Source organism: Anomaloglossus baeobatrachus, chromosome 7 (genome assembly GCF_048569485.1).
Source record: "Anomaloglossus baeobatrachus isolate aAnoBae1 chromosome 7, aAnoBae1.hap1, whole genome shotgun sequence".
Lineage (NCBI taxonomy): Eukaryota > Metazoa > Chordata > Amphibia > Anura > Aromobatidae > Anomaloglossus > Anomaloglossus baeobatrachus.
The window spans coordinates 50,799,348-50,825,430 of NC_134359.1; the positions used below are offsets into that span (position 1 = coordinate 50,799,348).

The 26,083-nt window shown below is 46.2% G+C and overlaps 1 protein-coding gene across 1 annotated transcript in view; it reads right to left on the reverse strand.

The window, feature by feature from the left end:
• The window catches only part of TTC21B (tetratricopeptide repeat domain 21B), a 265,962-nt gene extending 240,206 nt beyond the window's left edge, over positions 1–25,756 (reverse strand). Inside the window, exons 1-5 of the mRNA XM_075317283.1 lie at positions 25,650–25,756; positions 19,753–19,882; positions 19,555–19,665; positions 3,838–4,004; positions 2,177–2,299 (exon numbers count right to left, since the gene is read on the reverse strand). Coding sequence (XP_075173398.1) covers positions 2,177–2,299; positions 3,838–4,004; positions 19,555–19,665; positions 19,753–19,882; positions 25,650–25,682 — 564 coding nt within the window. The 5' untranslated portion in view covers positions 25,683–25,756. The remainder of the gene's footprint in view (positions 1–2,176; positions 2,300–3,837; positions 4,005–19,554; positions 19,666–19,752; positions 19,883–25,649) is intronic.
• Positions 25,757–26,083: the final 327 nt, after the last annotated feature.

The following is a 26,083-nucleotide window of genomic DNA, read 5'->3' on the forward strand; positions in this document are numbered from 1 at the left end:
GGGCCCTCTTTTCTTCCATCCGACATAGTCAGCAGCTGCTGCTGACTAAGCTGTGGAGCTATGCGTGGATGTCTGACCTCCTTCGCACAAAGCATGAAAACTGAGGAGCCCGTGATCCCACGGGGGGTGTATAGGCAGAAGGGGAGGGGCCTTACACTTTTAAGTGTAATACTTTGTGTGGCCTCCGGAGGCAGTAGCTATACACCCAATTGTCTGGGTCTCCCAATAGAGCGACAAAGAAATATCAGTATTTGCAGATGATACAAAACTATGTAAGGTAGTTAACACAAAGGAGGACAGTTTGCAACTACAGATGGACTTGAGTAAATTGGAGAATTGGGCTGAAAAATGGCAAATGAGGTTTAACACAGATAAGTGTAAGGTTATGCACATGGGAAGGAGAAACAGATGCTACGATTACTTACTAAATGGGAAACTGCTGGGGAAATCAGACATGGAAAAAGACTTAGGCATCTTAGTGAATAAGAATCTAAATTGGAGTGCCCAGTGTCAGGCAGCAGCCACCAAACCAAATAGGGTGATGGGATGCATTAGAAGAGGTCTGGGGGCACGAGATGAAAACATCATTCTCCCTCTGTACAAATCACTAGTCAGACCACACTTGGAGTATTGTGTGCAATTTTGGGCGCCGGTGCTGAAGAAAGACATTACTGAACTTGAAAGGGTTCAGAGGCGGGTTACTAAAATAATAAATGGAATGGGTGCATTACAATACACGGAAAGGTTATCAAAATTAGGTCTATTTACTCTAGAAAAGAGAAGACTTAGGGGAGACCTAATAAATATGTACAAATATATCAGAGGGCCATATAGAGATCTCTCCCATGATCTGTTTGTACCAAGAACTATGACAAGAACAAGGGGGCATTCTCTTCGATTGGAGGAAAGAAAATTCCTACATCAGCATAGAAGAGGGTTCTTCACGGTAAGAGCAGTGAGGCTCTGGAACTCTCTTCCTGAGGAAGTGGTGATGGCCAACTCACTGAATGAATTTAAGAGAGGAATGGATGCATTTCTTGTTAGCAAAAGTATAGAAGGTTATAAATAGCATAATCTTACAGGTAGATAGAAGAGCGACCAAGATTATTAGAGGAATGGGTGGGCTGCAATACCAAGACAGGTTATTAAACTTGGGGTTAGTTAGTTAGGAAAAACAAAGGCTTAGGGGGATCTAATCACAATGTATAAATATATGAGGGGACAGTACAGAGACCTTTCCAAAGATCTCTTTACACCTAGGCCTGCGACTGGAACACGGGGGCATCCGCTACGTCTTGAGGAAAGAATGTTTAATCATAATCACAGATGAGGATTCTTTACTGTACGAGCAGTGAGACTATGGAGCTCTCTGCCGTATGATGTTGTATTGAGGGATTCACAAGTAAAATTTAAGCAGAGCCTGATCGCATTAATTGAAAAATATAATATTACCAGTTATGTATATTGGATTTTATGACAGGGTGTTGATCCAGGGAACTAGTCTGATTGCCGGATGTGGAGTCAGGAAGGAATTTTTTTCCCCATTGGAGCTTATTTGACACATTGGGGTTTTTTTGCCTTCCTCTGGATCAACATGTTAGGCTACGGGTTGAACTAGATGGACTTAGAGTCTCCCTTCAACCTTAAAAACTATGAAACTATGAAACTATGCTGAGGGCAGATCAAACTATTGTAATGCGCAGGCATCAGGAAAGGGTAAAGACCTCCCGCACATGCGCACTACAATCCTTTGATCTGCCCTGAGCAGGGCAGATCAAAGTGCGCCTGTGCAGGAACGCAATGCCGGCCTGTGAGGATGACATAGGACACGTCATCCATACTGGGCTGGGTAGAAGGAGGATGGAGATGGCAGCAAAGAGGAGGCGCCGGACCAGGGAGCGGCGACATCCATCGGACCAGACCACCCCTAGGTGAGTATTAGAAGAGTGATTTTTACGTTCTACAGATCAGCCTGGGCTCTTATATACAGTATTCCAGAATGAGATTTATATATATATATATATATATATATATATATAAGAGCCCACTGGTGATGGCCGCAGGTTATAGTTGCCAAATATGGTGACAGGTTCCCTTTAAGTAAAACTGCATCAGTCACAAGTCGTCTAGCAGGACAGTTAGCTCTGCATTCATTACAGCATTTTGATCTTCTTACCTTTCCCATCATTGCGAACACGTCCATGTCATCATGCGGGCCGTCCTCCAGGTACTTCAGCGCCTTTTTGGCATTTGCCTCTCTCCCGCAGGTCAGGTCCAGCCACCCTTTCAGCACCAATCCCTGTAAGACCAATGCTCCTAATTTAATTTCCTCTCGTCAGACAATAAAACATGTCTCTTGTGTTCAGGACTGCCGCCATTCCAGTGCTCGGCCTCACTAACTCACTCAATCTGACACCTCTCTGCCTATATTTCAATACTAATAACCATTCTTTAGGATAGGTCATCTACATTTCATCTGTGGGGGTCCAACATCCGCATCCCCAGCTGTTTGCAGCTCCCGCATCGTCTTATGGACACAGTCTATATGGCCTGAACAGCACAGCTCTGTATTCTCTGTAGTATTTGATATCGGGTGCTACAGATCAGATCACATTCACTTCAATAGGAGATGCATTATCTGAGAACAGACACTATGGTGTACAGTTCATTGGGAAAGCTGGAAACAGCTGATCAGTTGGGGGTATTGGGTGTCAGACCCCAATAATCTGGTACTCTATCCTAGGTTTATAACAGTTCTGGAGAACCCCTTTAAAAGGAACCTGTCACCAGATTTGGGGCCTATAAGCTGCGGCCACCACCACTGGGCTCTTATATACAGCATTATATCTAACATGCTGTATATAAAAACCCAGGCCGCTGTGTAGAACGTAAAAATCACTTTATAATACTCACCTAAACGGTCACTGTGGTGGAGTTGGGCCATATAGGCGTCTCCGTTCTCCGATGGCGACGCCTCCTCTGTCGGTCATCTTTGTCATCCTTCTTCTGAAACCAGGGTGCATGACGCGTCCTACGTCATCCACACTAGCCGACATTGAGGTCCTGCGCAGGCGCACTTTGATCTTCCCTGAGCATGACAGATCAAAGTATTGTAGTGCGCCTGCGCGGGACCGGCAAGTGAGTATGACGTAGCTGCGTCATGCACACAGGCTTCAGAAGGAGGATGAAGATGGCCGAAAGAGGAGGCATTGGCACCGGAGAATGGAGACGCTCATATGACTCAACCACACCGCAGCGACCGTTTAGGTGAGTATTATAAAGTGATTTTTATGATCTACACAGCGGCCTGGGCTCTTATATACAGCATGTTAGACTGCTGCATAAGAGCCACGTGGTGGTGGCCGCAGCTTATAGACCCCAAATCTGGTGACAGGTTCACTTTAAATGACATCTTATTCTCTACTGATATCAAAAACTGTATTTAAATTTTACATTAATGAGGAGGAATCACTGTGTCTTTCCACCTGACACTGGAGAATGTCAGTGCAGACTCAGGCGACGCGTCTGCTATTCGCAACTGATTTCTATGGACGTTACAGAATCAACATAGCACAGACACTCGGCTGTGTAGAGCCCTGACTACTTGTGGCCAAAGCACAGCCACAGTGTCTATGTCTCATCCATGAATGACCAAGATGGGAAACCGCGTTCCCAACCAGGTGAGTTTTTAAGATTCTCCTCCCCTTCTTCCAAGAAGCTTAATTTTTCAATTTTTCTGTCCACTTGGCCACATGAAGGCTTGGGTTTTGCGTGACAAGCTGTAGCTGGGTGTACGAGGGTTTGGTTTTTTTTGTATTATGGTGTTGTGCTACTTACATCTCTGTGTCCGTTTGATATTTTAATCATCCTGTCGACATACTCCCGCGCTTTATCATGGCGCTCCACGTGCCACAGGAACAGCCCGGCATAATATAAGGCTCTGGGCGCCGCAGTCTTTCGTTGATCTTTCATCCTCGTTTCCAGCTCCTGAATAGCTTCTCGGTCTGCACACATATGTAGAACGTTATCTCTTTAGACACAGAAATATAATTATTCATCACAAATAAGAGAGAAAGATTGTTATAGTGTCAGGGGTTGACTTTCGACTAACATCCACACTAATTCGAACCTCCCACTCCCGAATCCAAGACTTCTTCCGAGCTGCACCAAACCTCTGGAACGCTCTACCCCAAGAAGTTAGGACAAATCACAACTTACTCAGCTTCAGACGCTCCCTAAAAACGCATCTTTTTAGGGCGGCCTATCACACTCCCTAGCCAAACTAATTTCACCTAATCCCTCTACAACTTCTCAGAACATAACCCCACGTCAAACTCCATGGCACCCAAATGCATCTCAAGGCTCTGGCCAACTGGTCCAGGAAACCATTATCTATCCCCCATGAGATGGCTGGATTGTCAATGTAAATAAGCACTTGTACCTTGCCCTTCCCCCCACCTCATTGTAGATTGTAAGCTCTCACGAGCAGGGTTGCCATTTTTCCCTTTAAATATTGTATCTTCTATAATTGTTACTTGTTTGTATATGTTTATGTATATGATATGTATATGTATATGTATATGAGCCTTCTGAATTGTAAAGCGCTGCGGAATATGTTGGCGCTATAGAAATAAAGATTATTATTATTATTATTAGGGGTTTCAATATTTACATCGTGGATTCCAGAAAATGCAGGATTTGTAATTCCCAGTGAGGCTGCTGCACAGAAAAAAGTCTGTCCTGATTATCATCTCCGTGGGATGATACTGGACTTGTTGAGGATAAAGAATTGAGTATCCAAAAATACTTAATTCAGCCATTTCATAGACTCAGTTATATAGTTCAGTAGATGTGAACTAACACACATATTTGTGAATGCTTTTGTTTCTTACTAACATGTATATATGTATATTGCATATTCAGTGTATTTTCCTTAGACACAGTATATACCAGCACATGTAATTGTAAAGATGGCTGCTATTTCCTGTTTTACACCCAAGACAGATGGACAAAGGAAATTCCTGGAGTCTGGACTGACCAATCCAAGGAGGATGTGTAGATCTCTCTACGTCATGAAGCCCTGCCCTGCGATATTTTATTGGACTAAAACTTTTGTTTACACCCCCTTACTGCTCGGTTTAGAGTTTTTTCAAATAATAAAGCACTTGGTCAAGAGCCAGTCATGGAGATAGATGTAACTGACTTGCTGTCCAGTTATTTTTCATTCTCGTGTGCACACATGACATTTTTAATTAGAAGCAGCAGCTGGATATCGAGAGATCCTTTGAGTCTCATCATCATCGTCATTCTGACCTTGACAGTTGGCGCCAAGTGTGGGGCCACCGAGAAGGGTGAGTCAGAGCTTCCATTTTCGGACGTCTGGGGGCTGCTCCACAAGTATCCAGGTGTTGCTCGATATCGAGGACTTGATCACCCTCCGTTTCACGGTGAGCATCATACATTGTGTGTGCTGTTTTATCTGTGGATCGAGAGACACCTGGCGAAAGGGGGTGGTCACTAGTCCGGAGAATGGTAGTGCACCGGAGACCTAACGGTGTGACTGTCACTCGCCGGTGAGCTAGAAGGACCCAGCTTCCATAGGGGCTAGGTGTAGGTTTTAAAGTATCCGGCTGTCTGTATTTCTGAGCTGTAAGTAAGGTAGAAATGGGTTTTTTTTTTGAGTAGCTGTTTATTTGTATATAGTGTATGGTTAATTAGGCTTGTGATTTCTCTGTTTGGTTCTCGGAGAGTTAATTGTCTGTTATTGTTCACGGAGGGAGAGGAAACGGAGGCTAGGGATGCAGCTGCTGTCTTTGTTCTGTGAAAAAGAAGGGGGGTCAGTCCCTCACTGGCTGCTTACACGGGACAGAGAGCGGGAGTTGTATTACGCGCTGTGCCTGCAGTCTCTTACACAAAGAAAGCAGGGGGGAAGTTAATCACCCACTGCCTGCAGTTTTTTTCTTCTTCACTGAGAGCGAAGAGGCAGACTGCGGGGGTCTGGTAGAGCCCAGGGACATCCATGACAGTCTTTCTATTGAGAACAAAGAATGCGAGAGGGGGGAGCAGAAGCCCACAGAAGCAGCTACATCCTTACATTCTTACACTCAGAGGAAGCAAAAAGGTGGGGGCCATATGTCCACCAGCTGCTTGAGACAGAGCGGAGATCAAATTGCACAGCTACGTCTCTGCTGTCTTTTATCTGAGAAGCAAGGGGGGGTTCAAGGAGTGAACAGGCAGAGACAAGACAGCGCAGCTCTTTGGAGTGAGGAGAAAGGAGGGGTCGGTGGGCTAACATACAGGAGATGGCTGCAGCCTTTGTATAGTAAAGCAAACAGAGTTGTAATGATTTGAAAGAAAAACAAGTGTTATTTTGGTTTGGATTTGAGAGAAATTAACGGGTTCATGCATTTTTCAGTCTTTTTAAATTGTTTGTTTATGAACAGAAGTATGAGAACTAGCGATTCCCCTGTGTTGCGGATGACACAGCCACTGTTTGTTAGATATTAAATATTAAATATTGAATATTGAATATTGGATAGATAATAAACGAGGCGGGAAGGGTTCTGTTAACTTAAAGTGGAATTAGCGTATTCCCCTGCGGTTCAGGCGCAAGTCACTGTCTGCGTGGCAGACGAGGCGGGAAAGGATATCACTTTAGTTAAGTTAAGGGTGCTGGAGTTAGCGGATTCTCCTGCGTATTAGACGCGAGTCACTGTCAGCGCGTTACAAAGGAGGACGAGGCGAGAAAGGACTCCGTTGGAACGGCCGGTCCAATTAAGCACTGTATACTCTGTTCAAAAGATAAATATGTTGTTTTTAGTAGGAGCTGAGAACGCTGTCGCCCTAGTTACAAAAAAACGGAAAAAATATAAAAGATTGCAAAAAGTTGTGTAAAATCGTTGGACTACCACTAGATGGCAGGCTGCAATCCATGTATTGAAGTTCAGATTAATCTCCAGTGAGAGTATACTGGAGGACAAAGACCCTATTCACTGTGTGTTGCTGTTTGTAGAATCACTAAATGTTTTTCTCTAGCTGTGCCTCATTGTTCTTCTCTAGAAGTCATTATATCTGGTATTAATCAAATCTCTCCTTTGTATGCTGGAATGCAAATTTACAGGCACTAAAAGTATCCCTGGTTTACTACGTAGTTCCAGCCACTCCCAGTACACCCAGGGAGTCACAACATGGATGCTACACCCGGAAGTCAGGTGCCTGGAACTTCCTGTGGCAGCCGTCTTGCTACACCCACTGATGGCAGTATACCTCATAAGCCACACCCCTCGCAATGGCTCTTTGTTCAAAGCTCTCCACCCATCCCCCGGTGGGAGGTGTTCTGTAGTATAAATGACCAACACATTTGAATAAGTATAAATAGTATATTTGTTTACTCAGCTATCCCATAAATGCAAGTCAAAGATAAGTAAGTAAAACTTTTACAGAATTGATGAGTGGAGAGATATCTGTTTATATAAAATCAATTGGTATTTTAGAAGTCCTGCAGCATTATATCATAAAATAAAATAGAGGAAGGTGAATATATATATCTTTGTAATGTGTTCGTTAATTTAAAACAAAAATTGTAAACGACTTACCCCTACTGATGTCAAAATGTATCAAATCCATTTGTAAAAAGGAATTAGGAAAAATGTATCATGCATCCAATGTAGATATGGGAAATGGATGTGTTCACTGCTACGTCTTTGTTATAACAAAGGATGAGGTTTTTTTCTTCTTCCTCTCTCACTTTTAAGAGATAAGGATGGAATGTGTCTTGATGGAATGTGTCTTTCCCCAATAGTGACGTAAGTTTGGTTTAACCCTTAGAGTTCAGGATTTCACATTTTTAGTTACTGTTTATACCTGAATAGGGAAAATTAGATTTCATGAAATATGCAAATTAGTTTGTGTTTTGTTTTTTAATGGCGATTTATTCGAACAATATATTTTTATTTTGTGACTATCACCTTTTCTGTTTTTATGATTATTTCTAAACAATTTATATATTTTTGCAAGTCAGTCGCCCAGTCACAGCTGTCATTTAATCATGTCTCAGTTATTTTTACTATGAAAGGTTTTTCTTTTCTTTATGGAAACAGTGTTGTTTATCGTAAGGTTTTAAAATTCCCCAGTAATGTATATTGTTGTAAGATATACGTTATTTTCAGTGTTTGTTCATTTTAGGTTTTAGTATGTGGCTAATTTATTACCTGCTGTTTTATCTTTTCTTTTAGGGAATACCAGTATAAAAACGCTGAATTTTGCCATATTGGTAAATAAACAATTAAACAAGGGGGGAATAAGGTATTAATTATATTCTCCAGTTTCTTCGAGGGTGCAGTAGGCATATTAGATAGGTTTTGAAGCTGACCTTTTTCCCACAGGCTATGTTTATTAGATTACTATGAGGCATATCTGTTAACTGAAATAGGAAAGTCTTGTCTTATATGTTTATTTGTTTGTTTATTTATTTAGTATTCTCAGTCATGTGATGTATAGATGACCACTAACTGTATTATGATCAGAGATAAAGTTATAAGAATGATCTAATGTATATTTTTTAGTTTTTGTTTTTATAGATGAAACCAGATGGTGGTCGATTCTGCACTGGATATGCTGCTGTTTACACCACATGAGGTAGTCTAAATTCGACCACTCCCTCCAATCCTATTGATACAAAAGACAGTGATGCATTAATGCCTCTCTTGATGGGTAGAACAGGAGTGGGTAAGAGTCTTTAGAGGTGTATGTCGGTTGTAGATTTTTTCCTGTTGTCAAATGAATTAGGTATGCTGAAAAGAAAGTCTAGATCTGAGCTGATGGATTCGGATGGAGATCCTCGCACAGGTGCAGCTGACCAAGAAGCAGTGAACGGGCCTAGAGTTGAGAGTCTTTCACCAATACCGACCATGCCTTGGTGACACCGGTCACGTCAGTGACTTCTGTCACTCCTTGTGTTCTTAAATCCCTACAGGAACAAGCGATACAACAAGGAATGGAGTGTGACATGCAGGGAGCCAGTGACTGAGGAAGGTCTGTGGATAAAGGGTGGTAAGCTTTCTCTGCCATGAGAGCTCTTCTTAATGATGGCCCAGGTAACATCTGTGAAAGACAATTGTCAGTGTGTGCTTTGGTGACATCAGGGTTCAGTACCCAGGTGGGCAGACTCACCCAGTCTTGTAAGACAAGTGCCTAGAACGAAGTGAGAAAAAACTGTAAAGAGTCCGTAGAACACCCTGCACCTACTCTACCCATTCTTAGAGACTGCAAACTGATTATAGATGTATATCATAAGCACGTTGTATGCAAGTCTGTGCGTGTTGTGTAAATTTCTCTCCAGGTTTGGTCAGAGGCATTCCAGTGCAGAAAACGACATTATTGTTGAGAAGCACATGAAGGTGGTATGTAAAAAAAATGTGTTTACAAAAAGTGTATATTTTATAGAAAAGTGGAAACTAGTAAATCGTGTTTAAAATGTATATGTTTTGTTTTCCTTTCGTAATAAACAGGTTTTTATGTAAGATGTTTTTTGGTTTAGCACAGACATGTATATTTTTATATAATTGACTGAATAGTGTGATAATCAGGTGTATTTTCCAATTCCAGATCTTAAATCAGAGCTATTAGCACATGGTCTCCAGTCAGGAGACTGATTGATCCTAAAGGACAAGCGAGAAAGAGCCATGAGTCAACACTAGAGGAGCCGATCCAACCGCAGAAAAATCTATGGATCCACACCTCGCATTGTAGAAGGGTTAATCAACCAGAGCTGCACTGAGCGTTCTGCTCATACTTATCCTTTTCAGGAAACCCTGTACAGTCTTAGACCAGCATTGCCAGAACAGTTAGAAGAGAGGACTTAGAGAACCTTGAGACATGGGAAAGCCCAACTACAAAGGGTGAGGACTCGCCTAGGAGTCCTTGGTCTCAAACCGGTGAAGAAACCCCCTTTCCCCTTTCCGCCCATGTTTCAACGTTCAGTTAGGCAGGTTTTTCAACAGATCTTTCTACCTCTCTTCCTAAGGGAACACAGTACCCTTAGAATTTAGAAATGGCAGAAGTAAGTCTTTAGGGGGGACTGTTGAGGATAAAGAATTGAGTATCCAAAAATACTTAATTCAGCCATTTCATAGACTCAGTTATATAGTTCAGTAGATGTGAACTAACACACATATTTGTGAATGCTTTTGTTTCTTACTAACATGTATATATGTATATTGCATATTCAGTGTATTTTCCTTAGACACAGTATATACCAGCACATGTAATTGTAAAGATGGCTGCTATTTCCTGTTTTACACCCAAGACAGATGGACAAAGGAAATTCCTGGAGTCTGGACTGACCAATCCAAGGAGGATGTGTAGATCTCTCTACGTCATGAAGCCCTGCCCTGCGATATTTTATTGGACTAAAACTTTTGTTTACACCCCCTTACTGCTCGGTTTAGAGTTTTTTCAAATTATAAAGCACTTGGTCAAGAGCCAGTCATGGAGATAGATGTAACTGACTTGCTGTCCAGTTATTTTTCATTCTCGTGTGCACACATGACATTTTTAATTAGAAGCAGCAGCTGGATATCGAGAGATCCTTTGAGTCTCATCATCATCGTCATTCTGACCTTGACAGACTGACTACGTTATTTGTAGGGGAATTATTACAGGTATATTCACCAAGCCTGATTGACAGCTGCAGATTGTATGGAGCAGTGTGAGATCTCAGCAGGGAGGAGGGACACTGAGGAGCTGTCATTCAGGCCAGATGGGCAGAGATTGAACTAAACTGGATTATACAGCCATGCTGAGATGGATATTCCAAGTAAATGCATCATCCTCATCAGTCACATATTCTGATATAAAAAAAAAATAATGTGCAACCCTGAAGTCAAAAGAATAACATGAAAGAAAAACAAAAATGATCTGGCTAAACTGCGAAGTATAACAAAAAATTATAAAAAAAATTGATTTTTTTTTTTTCTTCCTCATAGGGGTACTTTGAACACTACAACATCGCAAGACGATGATAGCGATGCAGAGTGCGATAGTCCCCGCCCCCGTTGTAGCAGCAATATCTTGTGATAGCTGCCGTAGCGAACATTATCGTTATGGCAGCTTCACACGCACTTACCTGCCCTGCGACGTCGCTCTGGCCGGCGACCCGCCTCCTTCCTAAGGAGCGGGTTGTGCGGCGTCACAGCGACGTCAAACGGCAGGTGGCCAATAGAAGCAGAGGGGCGGAGATGAGCGGGACGTAAACATCCCGCCCACCTCCTTCCTTCCTCATTGCATCCGGGACGCAGGTAAGGAGATGTTCCTCGCTCCTGCGGCTTCACACACAGCGATGTGTACTGCAGCAGGAACGAGGAACAACATCGTAACATCGGTCCTTCCGTAATTATGGAAATGACCGACACTACACCGATGATACGATTAGGACGCTTTTGCGCTCGTTAATCATATCATAAACAATTTACACACTCCGATGTCGACAGTGACGCCGGAAGTGCATCACTTTCGATTTGACCCCACCGAAATCGCACCTGTGATGTCGTAGTGTGCAAAGTACCCCTTAGATTGCATCAAAAAGTTGTTTTTTTTTCCCGTTGACATAAAGTAGCCATGTAGGAACTTGTCTTTTTTTTTTTTTTTTGCAGGATGAGTTGTAGTTTTAAATATGGCCAATCATTGTACCATAAAATATACTAAAAAAAGAAAGAACAAAGAAAAAAAAATTAAAACCACTTCCACCATTGTTTTTTGGGTCTTTTTTTTTTTTACAGCAATCAGTGTGTTGTAAAAATGGTAGTACAGTAAAACCATAGTGGTTAAAAAAAATATCAGACCTTATTTTCTTTGTAATTCATTTACTGCCTATTTTTTTTTTATTTGTAGTGTTACTATACATGAATAAAAACTGTTTATGAAAAAAAAAAAGAGAATTTTGTTACCGTAAATTCTTTTTCTTATAGTTCCGACATGGGAGACCCAGACCATGGGTGTATAGCTTCTGCCTCCGGAGGACACACAAAGTACTACACTCAAACGTGTAGCTCCTCCCTCCTAGCATATACACCCCCTGGTAGCCAGTCCTAGCCAGTTTAGTGCAAAAGCTGAAGGAGGACATCCACTCACAAGTAGAGACAGAGCAAAACCCGGAACAACCGGAACCTCTGTCTACAATAACAGCCGGTGATAACACACGGAACAAGAAAACCTGGCAACAGGGAGGGTGCTGGGTCTCCCATGTCGGAACTATAAGAAAAAGAATTTACGGTAAGTAACAAAATTCTCTTTTTCTTCATCGTTCCTTATGGGAGACCCAGACCATGGGACGTTCTAAAGCAGTCCATGGGTGGGAATAAACAGAAAAACTGAGAAGTAGGCGAAACCTAACTTCACAAATGGGCGACAGCCGCCTGAAGGATGCGTCTGCCCAAGCTCGCATCTTCCGAAGCAAGAGCATGCACTTGGTAGTGCTTCGAAAAGGTATGCAGACTAGTCCAAGTGGCAGTCTGACAGACCTGCTGAGCCGTAGCCTGGGCCTGAAAGCCTAAGAGGCACCGACAGCTCTGGTCAAGTGTGCCTTGATCCCCGGCGGGAGAGGCACTTGAGTACACTGGTAGGAATCGGAAATGGCCGACCTAAACCAACGAGCCAGGGTCGGCTTAAATGCCGAGAGGCCCTTACGCTGACCAGCGGTCAGCACAAAAGAGAGGTGCACCGCCTAAGAACACCGGTGCGAGACACATAGATCCGGAGCGCCCGCACCAGATCCAGAGTATGCAACGCCCTTTCAAAGCGATGAACAGGAGCCGGACAAAAGGAAGGCAGGGAAAATGCCCCGGTTAAGGTGGAAGCAGCAACCACCTTAGGGAGAAAGTCCGGAGTCGGACGGAGAACCACCCTGTCTTGATGAAGGGAGGACTCCGAAGAGAGTGCAGCCAAAACAGAGACTCTCTTGAGGGAAGTTATGGCCACTAGAAAGACCACTTTCTGTGAAAGACTAAACAAACAAACCTCCCTAAGAGGCTCAAAGGGGGGTTTCCGGAAGCCGTGAGGACCGAATTAAGGTCCCAGGGCTCCAAAGGCCGCTGGTAAGGCGGAATGATGTGAGATGCGCCCTGCATGAAGGAGCGCACCTGGGCCAGCCGGGCGATACGCCGCTGGCACAACACTGACAGAGCCGAGACCTGTCCCTTAAGGGAATTGAGGGATAGTCCTAGCTGCAGACCGGACTGTAGAAGGGACAGGAGGGTCGGCAAGGCCAAAGGATACTTCCGAGCTCGAGTCATAGTGGAGATGACTTCAGGAGGGATACCAGAAGTCGTCAAGATCCATGACTCAAACGCCACGCCGTCAATCTGAGAGCCGCAGGTTCTGGCGGAAAGACGGACCTCGTGAGAGGTCTGGACAGTCCGGGAGATGCCATGGCACCTCTACGGACAGACGGAGCAGGCCAGGGTACCAAGCTTGCCTGGGTCAGTCTGGAGTAATGAGAATGACCCGACGGCCCTCCTTTCTGATCTTGCGCAGGACTCTGGGCAAGAACTAGAGGGTGAAACACGTAAGACAGACGAAGCTGGGACCAAACTTGAACCAGTGCGTCTGCCGCAAAAACCTGAGGATCGTGGAGCCACGGTTTGACGGCTGAGACAATCTGCCTCCCAGTTTTCCACGTCTGGGATGTGGGCTGCGGATATGGTGGACTAGGAGTCCTCCGTCCACTGAAGAATGCGATGAACCTTCAACATTGCCAGGCGGCTGAGTGTCCCGCCCTGGAGGTTGATGTAGGCAAACGCTGTAGCGTTGTCTGACTGGACTCGAATGTGCCTGGCCGCCAACAGATGGTGAAAGGCTTAGAGAGCTAGAAACACAGCTCTGATTTCCAGCACATTGATCCAGAGGGCTGATTCGGACAGAGTCCAAGTGCCCTGCGCTCCATGGTGGAGATATACTGCTCCCCAGCCGGATAGACTAGCATCTTGGTGAGGATCACCCGGGACGGAGCCAGGAAGGAGCGTCCCTGAGACAGAGGGGCCGAAGCCACCACTGAAACGAGCCCCTGGTCTGTGGCGAAGCCACCCCCCCGTGGAAGGAGGAAGTCCGCTTGTTCCAACAGCGGAAAATATCCAGCCGCAGAGGACGCAGATGGAACTGGGCAAGGGAATCGCTTCCATCGACACCACCATCTGATCCAGCACCTGTATTAGGTGCCTGATGGAACGACGTCGACCGCCAGCGGAGGGACTGCTGTTTGACTAAGGGCAGCTTCATAAGTGCCGACAGAGTCTCGAATTGCGTCCCTGGGTATGTGAACTTCTGGGTCGAAGTCAGAGTGGACTTGGACAGAATGACAAACCACCCGAATTGGTTAGAGTGGCGAGAGTGAGCGAGGCACTCCGCTAACAGTCTGCACTGGATGAAGCCCAGACTAGAAGGCTGTCCAGGACAAAAGGATCACTGCCAACCCCTAGAGGTGCAGGACCGCAATCACAGCTGCCCCGACCTTGAGAATACTCGAGGGGCCGTGGCTAACCCCAAGGGAAGAGCCACGAATTGGACCACTCTGATTGCAAAACGTAGCCAACGCTGGTGTGAAACTGCGATTGGCACATGCAGATAGGCATCTCTGATGTCGATGGATGCTAGGGAATCTCCTTGGGTCATTGATTGATCGCAGAGACTCCATGCGAAAATGCCACACCTGAACATGCTTGAGAAGCTTGAGATCCAGGTCGGAAGGCACCGCCCTCTTCGGGTACTAGGAATAGATTTAAGCAGAAATCTCAGAACCGTTCCCAGTCGGGAACCGGTACAATTACTCCAGTGGCCTGCAAGAATGCCACAGCCTGTGAGAAGGCGGCGGCCTTGGAGCAGGGGGGAGTTGACAGAAAAAATCTGTTTGGCGGGCTGGATAGAATTCTATCCTGTAGCCGTGGGAGATGGTATCTCGCACCCACTGATCGGAGACGTGTTAAAACCATACGTCGCCAAAGTGGGAGAGCCTGACACCAACCAAGGACGTTGCTGGCGTGGCCAGATAGCCAGGAGGAGGCTGACTTAGTGGCAGCATCTCCTGCGGTCTTCTCGTGCGCCATTTGGGTTTACGATCCTTGGCTGAGCCAGTGGACGAGGCCGAGGGCTTAGCGAACGATCAGATGGAGGAACGAAAAGAACGAAACCTCGACTGATTCCTGCCCTGGACAGGTTTCCTGGTTTAGGTTTGTGGCATGGAAGAACTCTTCCCGCCAAGAGTTTCCTTAATAATTTCATCCAGTTGTTCCCGAATAGTCTGGTCCCAGCAAAAGGGAGCCCTGCAAGGAACTTCTTTAGAAGCATCCGCCTTCCACTTCCGAAGCCACAGGAGCCTGCGGATAGCGAGGAAATTAGCCGAGGCCACCGCAGTGCGGTGAGAGTCTCCAGCATGGCAGACATGGCATAGGATGAAAGGACTGAAGTCTGGAAGTTAAGGCAACTATTTCGGGCAAAGAGTCCCTGTGAGGGAATGCATCTCCTCTAGAGAAGCAGAGATGGCTTTGAAAGCCGCACTGCTGCAAATGCTGGGGAGAACAAGGCCTCTGCCGCCTGCATACAGATTTGGCCAGAAGGACAACCTGGCGGACAGCAAAGCCGTAAGTGAGGAGCCATCAGCCACTGATACAATGGTCCGGGCTGAGAGTCTAAACACCGGAGGGACCACCTTTGGTGAATGAGCCCACTCCTTGACCACCTCTGGTGGAAGGGGAAAACTGTCATCAGAACCATGCTTTGGGAAGCGTTTGCCAGAGCAGACCCTGGGCTTGGTCACAGTGGCCTGAAAACTGGAGTGGTTAAGGAACACACTCCTTGTTCTCTTAGGCAAGGTAAACTGATGCCTTTTTGCCAGAGAGGGTTGCTCCTCTGATACTGGCGGATTGAGGTCCAGTACAGAATTAATGTACAGTGGGATCCTTAGAGAGGTGCCGTCAGCCACTGATACAACTATCCGGGCTGAAATACTAGACACCGGAGGGACCACCCTTGGTGAATGAGCCCACTCCTTGACCACCTCTGGTGGAAGGGGGAAACAGTCATCAGAACCACGCTTTGGGAGCGTCTGTCAGGACAGGCTCTGGGCTTGGTCACAGTGGGCTGAAAACTGGAGTGGTTAAGGAACACACTCCTTGTTCTCTTTAAGGTATACTGATGCCTTTCTGCCAGAGGGGGATACTCCCCTGATACAGGCGGATTGAGGTCCAGTACAAATATAATGGACGCAATCAAATCATTAGCATCTGCATCACCTTCGGACAGATCAATGGTACATTAAGTAGCGTCCGAGCCCCCAGTAAAGACATCCTCCTCGTCCAGTGAGTCAGCTCGTGAATCAGACCTGCGGGACGGGGAAGGACAGGGGACCCTGCGTCTCCATTTTAGGAGGACGGGGTCTGAGACTAGATGAAGAGTCCTCTGAGAGCTTTGCTGAGCGAGCCGTAGCAGCAGAAGCGCCCTGAGAAGGGGGCTAATGCATGCTCAGCACCACCGGAGCAGCTGGAGGGACCACTGATGAGCCTCCAGGCTGAGGGACCACTGTGTTTATGTGCTCAGTACAGGCAGTACGAGTCTACATGCAGTGCATATTAAGAACAGCCTTGCAGCCTTGCTCTGATGTGAGACATGCTGCAGAAGTGGGGGCTCTGTGAGGGAATGCATCTCCAGAATGACCCCCAGCAGAGTAACAGAGAATATAAGCAGCTGCACAACTGGAGGTTGTGGCTTGCCAGACCGTTTAACATACATTTCTGTGCCCTCCAGTCCCCCAGCCCAGGCCCCCATTTGTCACAATGTGGTATCTCTGTGCCTATGCAGACATTGAGAACGCTGAGAAAATGGCGACCGGAGCGAGGAGAGGGGGCGGGGCCTACTCTGAGAGCGGGCAAATGAGGTATACAGGGGAGGGAATCTTTCCTCAGTGAGGAGTGTCCGTTCCCTGTGCTGAACAGCCGCTGGGCGGAGCCGCACTGTCCCACTGCATGACTAACATGCAGGGGCAGTGAAACCGAAACTAGGCCTCAGGCGAAGCCGGGGCCTAGATTTAAACATGCGGCCAGCGTGCAGGCACCATCGGCGCGGTTCTCCAGTGAAAACTGGAGAATCGGCCGGAAATGTTACCACAGTCATATAACACACTCCCCCCAATAAATAAAGTACAAGGGACCCCTGGAAAGACCACTTTCTGTGGTAAAAACGTCTCAATACTTAGCTTTTGAGACGCAGGGCCAGGTCCCTGGGGGGGGTTTAAACGCTCCGTCCGGCAGAATCCTGAAAAGGGCTTCGGATGGAGACCGGTCTCCTGCAAAGCAGTGAGAACCGTGATGGCTCCCACTTCAAGCCAGAGCCCCAGGGGATGGTGAAGGAGCGCGGCATGTGAAGGCTCCAGCCTTGTAAAATCAACCTTAACAGCACCGCCGACACAGTGGGGTGAGAAGGGACATGCCGGGAGTCCAGATTGGACCCGCTTTTCTTCCAAATCTTTGAAATCCAAAAAATCAAAAATCAGAGAATGCATGTGTGTGTGTGACCTCCTGAACACAAAGCATTGAAACTGGCTAGGACTGGCTACCAGGGGGTGTATATGCTAGGAGGGAGGAGCTACACATTTGAGTGTAGTACTTTGTGTGTCCTCCGGAGGCAGAAGCTATACACCCATGGTCTGGGTCTCCCATAAGGAACGATGAAGAAAAATCAGAACTTGGGAAAAAAAAAAAAAAAAGATTGGTTTGAGTCTCTATTTTCATCAGTATTTTTTATTTTTCCAACAATGGAGCTATGTGTGTGTACCGCGTGGGGGTGGTGTCCATATTTGCATGTTCAATTAACGCTTTTATTAAGACCATTTTGGAGTACATGCAATGTTTCCAGCATTTTGTTTTGCTGGAGGGAACAACAGCATCTGAAAAACGGCAATTCTGGGCACTTTTTGATGTTTAGCGTACGGGTTAAAAACTTTTGTATTTGGATTGGTTTCACATTTGATGAAATGGAAAATAATAATTATGTTTTTTTTAATATAGTTATTTGGGGGTTGGGGGAGGGTGATTCAAACTTATGTTGTTTATATTTATTTTTGCATCAGAACTTGAACTTGTGATAGTTTGCTCACTAGTCCTTTATACTGCTATAAGTCAGCATATAGTGAAATTAGCAATTTACTATGATGGGTGGGCTTTATGGTAGCACAAGGATGTCAGCAACGAGGATCGGTCTTCAGTAGACCCCTGATTCTTACGATAAGGCCGGCGTCACACGGGACGATCTATCGTGCGATCGCACGAGCAACCGTACCTGCTCCCGCCGTTTGTGTGTCACGGGCAATTAGTTGCCCGTAGCGCATAAAGTTGTTAACCCCGTCACATGCACTTACCTCCCGGACGACGTCGCAGCGATGTCACACAGCGGCCGGCCAATAGAAGTGGAGGGGCGGAGATGAGCGGGACGTAACATCCCACCCACCTCCTTCCTTCCGCATTGCCGCCGGTCGCAGGTAAGCTGTGTTCGTCGTTCCCGGGGTGTCACACGGAGCAACGTGTGCTGCCTCGGGAACGATGAACAACCGGAGCACAGGAGGAGGACCGACATTATGAAAATTAATGACATGTCAACGAGCAACGATAAGGTGAGTATTTTTGCTCGTTCACAGTCGCTCGTAGCTGTCACACGCTAAGATATGTCACACGATGCCGGATGTGCGTCACCAACGACGTGACCCCGACAACATATCGCCCGATATATCGTACCGTGTAACGCCGGCATAACTCATTGGCACTGAGCAATCACATCACAGTGGAGGGCGATGGGTGCTGGATCAGCAAATCAATAGGGTTTCACCACTTAAATGCTGCTATCAGAGATTCATCAGCGTCAGGTGCTGGCTGTATAAAATAACTGACACCCACTGTGTATGGTGATGAATCAGCTCCTGAGCATGCTCCCCATATGCCGCACATATATACGCCAGATGTCGGGAACGGGTTAAAGTATTTTTCCAGTCCAGATCCTAAATATTCAATACGTGGCTAATTCATTTTCACAGTATGTCTACTAATTAGACTTAATTCTGGGTAAGGAAAAGGCTGAAGTCATACGGGCGTACGACATCCGATATCAGAGCATCAGATGCAATATACTAAAGACACTCGGCTCAGGCTGTGCTGTGTTAGCCAAGTGTCATGCGACTGAGATCTGATCTTGTGATCGGATCACAGCTGAGGAGGAGAGGGAGGGATTAATCTCCCCTTCTCCTCCAATGACAGCCTGTGTATATTGGACTGCACTTGAATGACATCCAAGTGCAGTCCGATGTTTCACTCACACCCATAGACTTGTAAGGGTGCGAGTGATGAGAAACTCACAGACAATCGCGGTATGCTGTGATTTTTTTTTTTCCTCAGTCCGATTAGGGCTGAGGAAAAAAACTCACAGATCTGAGCTGCAGCATTGTCTTACATGGAGCCGAGTGCAATGCCAAATTTTCTCACAGTGCACTGGTGTCATACGCCAGTGTGACTCTACCCTTACCTGGCTGGGAGCTTTTCTTGTGCGCATAGATCAAGGCCATTAAAGCACACAGAGACACGTCCGCCTTGTCTTTAAGTGTTTCCAGTTCTCGGATGGACTCAGACACCTGATCTGCGATTCAGAAGAGTAAAGCAAAAATGAATATAACAGAGTTCACGCAGAGGGGGTAATGCGAGAATTTAAGCTACAAACCATTACCTTCCATTAACATCCCAAAGGCCCGGAAAAAGAGGAATACCGGATCATTACCGTACTCCTTCAGCGCCTCGTTAGCGGCCGCCTGCACATGATGAAAGTACTTTTCCTGGCAGTAGTAATTGATTAATGCCTGAAAAGAGGAAAGAAATACAATTGTAGTTGCTTTCTAGAAATCCCCAGATAAAGAACATTTCCATAAAGTGTCATGAAAAACAGAAGAGATTGTGGGGAAACACATGATAAAAGGAAACGTGAAAACATCTGTAGGATGCACAAGGTCGATGCCCAGTGCGGCACCTCTGGGGGTCTGCACGCTCTGTGTCCGCCATGTGATTGATGTATGAAATCAGGTCTCCCTAATATATATCCTATGTCAACACCAATAAACGGACCCCCCTGGGACAGATGAGGTACTGGATTGGCTATTGTAGATTCCTAAAAACGTTGGCAGCAATTCTTCTAGCAGTCGGAGGGACATCTGCAGCGGCATATCCACATCAAGTCATATGGTTTCTTACACAGATTTTCACAGAATAAATGAAATAACACTTGTATTTGTCTGGTAACAATATTCTGTAGAATTGGCACAACTTGATTTGCAGGATCTGGTCCATTGGCGATGCCTGTGATCTGTGGTTGCTGGATGGGAGTCCTAAAAGAAAGCCTCTTAGATGATGGTATTGGTGGCTCTTTTGGTTAGCCGACCTGGTGCGATGCCACACCGCAAATACATTACACCAGGCCGGCTAACCGAAAAAAAACAGCCACAAATGCTGTTACATAAGAGGTGACTGTTAGGGCGCCCATCTGGCAGTCATAAATTACTGATGAAGCCAGTGGACCAATTCGCACCAACTCTACTTGCCCGGTCTCTGCAAACATCCCATGGGCATGAGATGGACCATCATCGCAGGAAGTCGGCGGTGGACCGGGCTAGTTTTACCAGTAGAGTTGAACACTTATATATATATATTCAACATACCAATAAGTTATTTTACTCTTTTTTTAGGGGAGTGAGGGGGATTTTTTCTAAGGCTATAGTTCCAAAATGAGCTTTTGACGTTGCGTATATTTGCTGCATCCAAAATGCAACATATTACAGTTGCAGCAAAGTGGATAGGACATTGAAATCTCCGCGCTTTTTTTTTTCACTCAGCATAAGTTCGGGGGCACTACTGCGATCCTCGCACGACACTCGGTTCATGCTGGCAGCTCAGTGGGAGCTGAGTGTCATGCGAGTATCACTGCGACTGAGGTTTGATCTTGCAATCGGGCCACAGCTGCGGGGTGGGCTGGCTCTGAGGGGGGACGGGACGGCGCTGAGGAGGGGAGGGATTTATCTCCCTCTCTCCTCCGTTGCCGGCTATTGCCATTCTCGCCCTGCACTCGCAGAACACCGGTGTAATCCGAGTGCAGTGCGATTTTTCTCTCGCCCCATAGACTTGAATGGGTGTGAGAGATACAAGGATCGTATTGCAATCGCAGCGTGCTGCAACTGTTTTCTCGGTCCGATTAGGGCTGAGAAAATAATCGCTCATGGGTGCTGAGGCTAATATTGATCTGAGTGGAATGTGATGTTTTATCGCATTCCACTCGCTTCGATTTTCATGCCGTGTGTCTTAGGCCTAACCTGAACTGCGGTGCGTGTTTTTAATTTGCAACAGTCAATTTCTCTTGTGGGAATGCTGAGATTTATGTGCGGATTATGCCCATAGAATTGCATTAGATGCGGTAAATCCAGAGGTAAAAAACGCGTTGATGAGATTTCTTAAGATCTCTCCCATTTTGCTGCTTGCATTATACAATTTCTGCCTACAAAACTGAAGATAAAATCTGCAGCATATCAACCCTGTAGGAATCAGACAGAAAAAAAAAGTTGTAGTTGGACCCGATTCATTCATAAAAGTCACTTTATTTTCCTTTTGTCTTGTGGTATCCATTATTTAAAATGGCAGATATGCTTCATAAACTTTGCTGCAAAATCAAAACTGCTTTTTTGACTTTTGCAGAAATCATGCAAAAAGAAGCAAAATCTGTGCAAAAATATCTGGTGCACTTAAAGAAGAAACATCTAGGAGGGAAGAGGGACGCAAGAAAACATTTGCATCAAATATTGTGACTTTTTAAAGAATCTTCTGCTGATACTGACTTGTATTAATAAGGCCCTGTGCACACGTTGAGTATTTGGTGAGTTTTTTACATTAGTATTTGTAGCCAAAACCAGGAGTGGAACAATCAGAGGAAAAGTATAATAGAAACACGGGCACCACTGCTGTATTTATCACCCACTCCTGGTTTGGCTTAGGCTACTTTCACACATCCGGTTTTTGCTCTGCGGCACAATACGGCGTTCTGCAGAAAAACCGCAACCGTTTTTTTTTGCCGCCGGTTGCGGTTTTTTTTTGCATAGACTTACATTAGTGCCGTATTGTGCCGCATGGGCTTGCGCTCGGTCCGTTTTTTGCCGCATGCGGCAGATTTAGCCGATGCCGCGGCCGGATGGAACGTTGCCTGCAACGTTTTTTGCTCCGGCAAAAAAAAACGCATCGCGCCGCATCCGGCCGCTGCGGCGTATCTTTCAATGCATGCCTATGGACGCCGGATGCAGCGCGATGCGGAAAAAAACCGCATCCGGCCGCCGCATGCGGTTTCTTCCACTGCGCATGCTCAGTAGCGTGCCGCAACCGGAAAAAAACGGACGGGCCACATGTAAAAACGTATGCAAAGAATGTGGTGTTTTCGCCGCATCCGTTGCATAGGTTTCACAGCCGGATTGAGCTGCACTGCTCAAACCGGATGTGTGAAAGTAGCCTAACAAGTGCTAAAGTAAAAAACCTCCCCAAATACTCAGTGTGCACGCGGCTATCATCTCCGGCTTTTGGTAGTGACTTTACCAACCAATCATCATGGATAAATATTAAAATTAGCCTGGTTTGTGCTCTAAATTGTTTAGGGGTTTTTGTTTTTTTTCATGCAGATTCCAAACTGGAAATCAAGAAACATTCTGCCACATTTGTGCAACACGGAAACACTAAAAATCGCCGCTCCCACAGACGGCTTCTGAGCACGGTCGGTTTTTTTCACCAACCCAAAGCCTTACATTGCCCAGTTTGATATGTGACAGATGAAAAATGGGCAAGTCTCTGCTTTTTTTCCATGTGGGCACCAAAAACAGACATATGAGTAACCTCATAGATTATATTAGGCACATGATCTACCAGAGAAAAACGGGTGCAGGAATGAGGCTTTAGCCAGATTTATACGTCTGTATTTCATGGGACATTTATAGACTGTAATGTGTAGACTGATGAGGGGCTCCGGAGCTGAACTCAAGACCCTAATAGGTGTATAGAAGGCCACTTATGGTCAGACCGAGTGTTGTGGTTGGAACGGGAGTTGTGGTCAGGTCAGGTATTGTCTTGCAGTCAGATTGTTGTGGTCAGACTAAGGCGGGCTTTGCACACTACGACATCGCAGGTGCGATGTCGGTGGGGTCAAATTGAAAGTGACGCACATCCGGCATCGCATGCGACATCGTAGTGTGTAAAGCCTAGATGATACGATTAACGAGCGCGAAATCGTCGTAATCGTATCATCGGTGCAGCGTCGGCGTAATCCATGATTACGCTGACGCGACGGTCCGATGTTGTTCCTCGTTCCTGCGGCAGCACCCATCGCTGTGTGTGAAGCCGCAGGAGCGAGGAACATCTCCTACCGGCGTCACTGAGGCTTCTGTAGGATATGCGGAAGGAAGGAGGTGGGCGGGATGTTTACATCCGCCCCTCCGCCGCTATTGGCCGCCTGCCGTGTGACGTCGCTATGACGCCGCACGACCCGCCCCCTTAGGAAGGAGGCGGGTCGCCGGCCAGAGCGACGGTCGCAGGGCGGGTGAGTGCATGTGAAGCTGGCGTAGCGATAATTTTCGCTACGCCAGCTATCACACGATATCGCACCTGCGACGGGGGCGGGGACTATTGCGTGCGACATCGCAGCATCGGCTTGCGATGTCGCAACGTGCAAAGCCCACCTAAAGGGTGCTTTACACGCTGCGACATCGCTAGCGATCTCGTTAGGAATGTGACACGCCAGATCGCAGATACGATTTCCCAAGATCGCACATAGGTCGTTTTTATAGCGCCGGTCACATGTGCGATCTGGCGTGTCACATCACTAACGAGATCGTTAGTGATGTCGCAGCGTGTAAAGCACCCTTAGGCTATGTTCACACACTGCGTTTTTTACCTGCGTTTTGGGTCCGTTTTTGCTGCAGAAATTTCTTGAGAAATTCTTGTAACCTTTCTGCAGACATTCCCCAGCAAAACCTATGGCAAAAAAAATTAGCTGTGCACACACTGCGTTTTTTTCTTAAGAAAATTCTTTCAGTAGATTTTCTTAAGAAAAAGAATGAGCGTCACTTATTTTCTGCAGCTAACTGCGTTTTTTGCCATAGATAATTGGCACAATAACGCTGGGAGCAACCAGCGGTAAAAACGCACCGAAAACGCACCAAAAACGCACCAAAAACGCACCGAAAACGCGGCAAAAACGCAGGTGCGTTTTTGGTGCGTTTTTTTAACACAGGTGCACTCTTAAGAAATTTCTTAAGAAATTTCTTAAGAAAAATCATTTTTCTAGTGTGAACATAGCCTTAAAGGTTACGGTCAGACCGGTTCTTGTGGTCAGACCAAGAATTACGCGTCAGACCAGGTGTTACAGGCAGACTGGGTGTTTGGCCAGATCAGGTGTTGTGTTGCAGTCAGATCGGGTGTTGTGGTGAAATCAGGAGTTGGGGTCAGACCATGTGTTTTGTCGCAGTCAGATCGGGTGTACTGTTAGTCTGACCTAGAGTTATGGTCAGATCGGGTGTTGTTTTGCGATAAGACTGGGAATCATGGTCAGACAGGAGGTTGTGGTCAGGCCAAGGGTTACGGTCAGACTGTGTGTTGCGTTGAGGTCAGATCGGGTGTTGTGTTGCGATAAAACTGGGGCTTGTGGTCAGATCAGGGCTTGAAGTCAGACTAGGGGTTTCTGTAACATCAGGTGGTGCAGTCTGACTGCGTGTTGTGGTAAGACCCAAGTGTTGTGGTTAGACCGGGGAATGCAGTTAGACTAGGTGATATGGTGAGAACTAGGCGTCCGCGGTCAGATTGGGTGTTGTGATGAAGTCAGAACGGGGGTTGCAGTCATAAACGGGTGTCGCACCATTTGTCTGGACCTCAGGCAGGGTCCACACCGCAGATATCACTTAATGTGGAGGACACTGGATGTAACTGAACACTGCAACCACCACACAGGAGACGATCAATCAGGACCTGGGAGGACCCACTGCCCCAAAACAATGAGAAAGAGGCCAGGGGCAACGAACACTTTCCTGGGTTCAGGGCAGGAGACCCTGGGGTCCCGGCCTGGTGGGATATGTGACCCCTGACCTCACTGAGCACAGCCGGCTGCAGCTTCAAGAGAAAAAGACAGAAAAATGAGTTATTTTCTAAAACATTATTTTTACTTCACCCTTCGGATGTTTTCCTGCATTTTCCCAGCACTTTGCAAAAAAATAAAATAATATACTGTATATATATATTTATATTTTGCTGCCCAACATTTGCTGACAGTCAATAGGGAATACACCGCTCTACAATCTCTTTTGAGGCATTTTTCGGTCTTTTGAGGCATTTGTTGGATCCTTTTGCTCTGGATTTGTGTTTTTAAGCCATTTCCACACTGGTTTCTAGGAAAAAATACACACTATAGAAAAATGCATGAAAAAAATATAAAGACCCCTCAATGTGAAGGATGGAGCCGGCCCCGACCTCCTCTGACGTGAGGGCTGATAATAAACGCATCATATTCAGTCGCCGTCCACACTACTGCATTCAGTAAGCCGCAGCCGCTCCCACCTGAGCACTGGAGGCGGCCGCATCCGCAGCCATGATCCCGCAATGCCCGGATGCTGCCTCTCACGCCGTAGCGGACACCGCACACACAATAAGGACCATTCCTGTAAACCCGCCCACCGGAAGTACGCGACCGTGAGCCTGACACACACTCGGAGCCCATGAAAGGAGACAGCATTTACGTAATGACGTCATCGGTACGCTTCATTCTCCCCTAGTCAGTACAATTATTTCTGAACACTAGAGGGAAAGCGTGTGTAGCCTGTACGTTATAATGTGTCTTTGTTTCTGGAAAGACGGAAGTGAATGTTAACCATTTAGATGCCGTTGTCCATCACTTATAACGGGATTTTGAATGGATTGATTTTGAGTGCACGGACACGCTCCTATAGGTGCCCAGCAAAGCGATGGTGGAGCATTAATGGCAAACTATGACA